The sequence below is a fragment of the Typha latifolia genome, chromosome 3 (genome assembly GCF_019914945.1).
Source record: "Typha latifolia isolate L0001 chromosome 3, TyphaL0001v2, whole genome shotgun sequence".
Taxonomy (NCBI): Eukaryota; Viridiplantae; Streptophyta; class Magnoliopsida; order Poales; family Typhaceae; genus Typha; species Typha latifolia.
Genome location: NC_133088.1, coordinates 8298898 through 8302725, shown reverse-complemented (window position 1 = coordinate 8302725; position 3828 = coordinate 8298898). Strand labels below are relative to the sequence as shown.

The 3828-nt window shown below is 40.2% G+C and overlaps 1 protein-coding gene across 1 annotated transcript; it reads right to left on the bottom strand.

Moving 5' to 3' along the window:
• Positions 1 to 665: 665 nt before the first annotated feature.
• On the bottom strand, positions 666 to 1967 carry LOC140783457 (proline-rich protein 2-like). The gene is made up of 2 exons (XM_073130348.1): positions 1699 to 1967; positions 666 to 1586 (listed from the first exon to the last, which is right to left on the bottom strand). The coding sequence occupies exons 1-2, from the start codon at positions 1868 to 1870 to the stop codon at positions 811 to 813; spliced, it is 948 nt and encodes a 315-aa protein (XP_072986449.1). The 5' UTR covers positions 1871 to 1967; the 3' UTR covers positions 666 to 810.
• Positions 1968 to 3828: the final 1861 nt, after the last annotated feature.

The following is a 3828-nucleotide window of genomic DNA, read 5'->3' as shown; positions in this document are numbered from 1 at the left end:
TTCAAAGATTTCTTTGAAACTTACGAGTCCAATCGAGTCTAGAATCCTTATTTTTTAGAAGGAAAAAATAAAAACAAAATAAGAATAGACTCCCATAGGTTGTATCCATGCTCAAGGTGACTCAGTGTGGTCCGAATCACATCAATCGAAAACATATTAAAGGATTATTAAAACCTAACCCTATTAGCCATCTTTGATAAGAGCAAGTTAAGTTTTTTTTTTTTTCAAATGGCATGTACTTTAATCTTCAATCTACATAACTTAAGTTCTCCAGATCATAGAGGATAGCATCTTGAGGGTTATTGAGGTGGTTTGATCAATCTTGAGGGTCATAGAGATTGAGAATCAATTATAAAATATAAGGAGTCATGAGATCTAACGAGTAAGAAAGTTTTAAATGGAGTCATAAGAATCGACGGGTGTCTGTAAGTGTAAATTGTTACAATTGATTAGTGATTAATTTTTTATCCGAGTTTAGATCAGTGATATTTTATTTGTTTTGGAAATTTTCCACGTGAAACACTTGGTGTTCACTATCACTTATTTATCTGTTATTATTTCATATTAAAACTTTTAGTAAGCATGTATTTAGGAAATCCTGGTTTTTCATATATGAAAACAATGGTTGGAATTAAGGCCAATCAAACCGTAACCGACAGGCGATAGCAATCGTCACATTTGCCCAGATTCTAATACCAATTTTAGTTCAACCTTTATTACAGAACTAACTGGAAAGGGAAATATTACTCCGAATAAGAAACGCACAAAGTGATCGAGACAAACGAACCATGTTGCCACTGGCTACTGCCTCTAGGGCTTTGGTGCCTCTTTGGCAGGAGGGAAGATATGATGCTTCGGCTTCAAGTACTTTTTCCATGGATGAGGCGAATAAGGAGGCAGTGGAGGCCAGCCATGGATAGGAGGGAACTTAGAATGGTAGAATGGAGGAAGCGGTTTCTTGTATATTGGATGAGGGTGGTAGAATGGAGAATGTGGCTTCTTGAAGATAGATGGAATTGTGGGATGTTTGTGGTATGTCACAGCTGGAGTTGGGACCGGTGGCTTGTAAACAGGAGCTGTCGGTGGCTTGTAGGCCGGGACTGGCGTCTTGTAAACCGGAGCTGGCGGGATGTAAACCGGCGAGACTGGTGGTTTATATTCTGGCATAGGTGGCGTGTAGATTGGCACGGGTGTGGGCGGTGGGAGTGGCTTCTTGAAGAAGGGCTTGTGCCAAGGAAGGTGCTTGTGGAAGTGGTCCCACTTGGGCTTCGGAGGGAAATTGTGGGGCGGCCACAGGAAGACCGACGTGCACGTCGCAGACGAGAAGGGAAGCTTCTCGACTGTTGTTGCGAACGTGTGCCTTCCTTTCTCTTTAGACTTAAAGACTAGCTCCGATGGCTTCTCTGGGCAAGGGGTGTTTGATGCACTGTGGAGCTCCGCAAAGCATTCTTGCTTCAGCTTCCCATCTTTTTGGAGGAGATCGCTCGGGAGTTTGACGCTAAACTTTCCGGCACTGTCAAGTTTACCGACGCTTTTCTCCTCATATTTTGCTGTGTTGGCCTTGCATTTGATTACTACGTAAAGTCCTGTTTTATTAAAAAATGCAAAACCGCACTAGTCATCTCACTAAATATGGTTCCAATTTCACTAGCCTGGATGCTGAGAAAGGAAGTAGAGTTAATCAATCTACTTAATTACCTTTGGACGCATGCTCAGTTTTCATGTTCTTTGCCGAACAATCTAAGCATTCAGTTGCGCCGATCACAACCACGGTGGTTTCAGCTTGTGAGCCAGCATTGGCAAAGTTGATTGCCAAGAGCAGTAAATAAACTCCAAACAAGAGGTTTCCGAGAAGCGGAAGAGTTCCCATTCTGGAACCCAACCACTTGCAGAACGGGGTGGAAACAAAGAAGACGAGGAAGAGAAAAAGCTATTTGGCTTCTCTGCTTATTTTGAGTAGGGGTGAGAACCACTCATGCCAATTTATATGGAGGTGTTTGCCGACAGGGCTTTTAAAGACTTCACATTTTCGACCGGCTTTTAAGGCTTGCCAATTGAATGCGTTTGCAATCAACTAAACCAACTTTGTCTGACCTTCTCCTAATACCAAATCAACCCTCTATTGCTCCTGCAGAGCGAAACTGAGGACCATTTTTATCTTACGAGATCGGCACAAATCATTCTGCATTTATCTATAAGGCAAGGATTTTAACTTCAATACTTGGTATAGACTTCCACCAATTATTGGCATCTACTTGCTTCTCTACCCCATGCACTAACTATATGCACATATAATTTTGATTGCTTTCGGTAACCCAGAGATTGGGTACCTCGCGAATCCATGGTGGCCTAGTTTGTATGCAACAGAAATTGGTAAAATAATTGGATCCCCTAGGTTTACAAAATCACTGGAAGGGTGACATTCAAAACTTAATACTCCGAATTGCTCCACAGATCAAATTTATCCACTATCCATTAATGTGATATATCTGAACAACGGCATGTGAGTAGAGCAACCATTGTTAGGTAGGTGGAATAGAGCATTATTAAGTCTCAGGATTAAATGTTTTTCCTTCTTATTGAGGTAGTATACAAAGGTCTAAATGGCATATCATTAGGAATGGAATCTTTCGGAGCTATATAATAGAGAATTTTAATTATCACAACATCAATAAGTTTTGGCTCAAAAGGTCGGTATCCTATCAGATCTACCGGTGCCTTTATGTTACATTGTTAGGCTCTTGGAGAGAGTTTTATTGTGGTTCCATCCCATCATATATGAATCGTGAAATAGTAGATGAGGCACCAGCTCATATGATGGAGACTAGTCCATCAGCTGCTTCCTCATAAGCGAGGAAGTAGCTTGTTATCCCACAATCATCTCTATGCACATAACTTGCCAAAAAACAGCGAGGCCATAAAAAACTTTTAGGCATAGTTCATTTCAAGAATAATAAATTATTTATTCCATAGTAACGTTAAGCAACTCTTATCTTTTTAAACATCTTATTATAATTTATTATTTATCTCTCATCTGAAACACCAATTTCTAAAAATCACGTGTTTCTCATGTGGAGAAAGTGTATGTGATTCTCACGAGACCTGTTAGTGAAATGATCTCACAAAGTATCTGGATAAGTCTAGAAATACCATAATAAATCAACAAATGATCTAAAGTTACAATGTCACAGGCCTCAACAAGCCTCTTGGAATACAAGTCCAACACAAGTTTTAAAACATAAATACCCTCGCATGGGCCAATTCCAACTAGAAATAATAGAATAAGTAAATACTAAAATAGAGGAAAGAATCTGCTACTCCTCGATATCCGCATCCTCCATAATCAGCTCTAAAATATTTCCACCAAAATGGCGGTGAGCACGGGGCCCAGCAAGTAAAATCCAATAGTAATCTAAGAATTATACATGATAAATAAAAATGCAAACCCGTAACATGTCAAGGAAAGTGTACATTATGACTTTTAATAACTTTCATCACTGTAGTTTCAATTACATAGAAATCCATACAGAAACCGAGTCACAAAGACATATCTCACAAAGTACCATAAAATCGAGGGGGACTAATCATCTAACGGTAATATCGCCCATACGTGCCTAGCAATGCTGCATATGACCGATTATCTATAGCCATCAGACTAAGGACCCGAGTCGTAGGCCCATCATCACCGCTCTAGTAATCATCGCTCAGAGCAGAATCATCACATACGGCGATTAAGAGCACACAGCTCGAAAGACGCCCTGACCCTGCATCCTCGGGTATCGCTAGGACTACAATCCCTACCTCTCAATCATCTTTTCTAATATCGTA

Coding starts and splice junctions, on each gene's coding strand:
- LOC140783457 (XM_073130348.1), bottom strand. CDS start 1,870: ATGGGAACTCTTCCGCTTCTCGGAAACCTCTTGTTTGGAGTTTATTTA. Junction 1,587..1,698: donor AACTGAGCATGCGTCCAAAG/GTAATTAAGTAG, acceptor TTAATAAAACAG/GACTTTACGTAGTAATCAAA.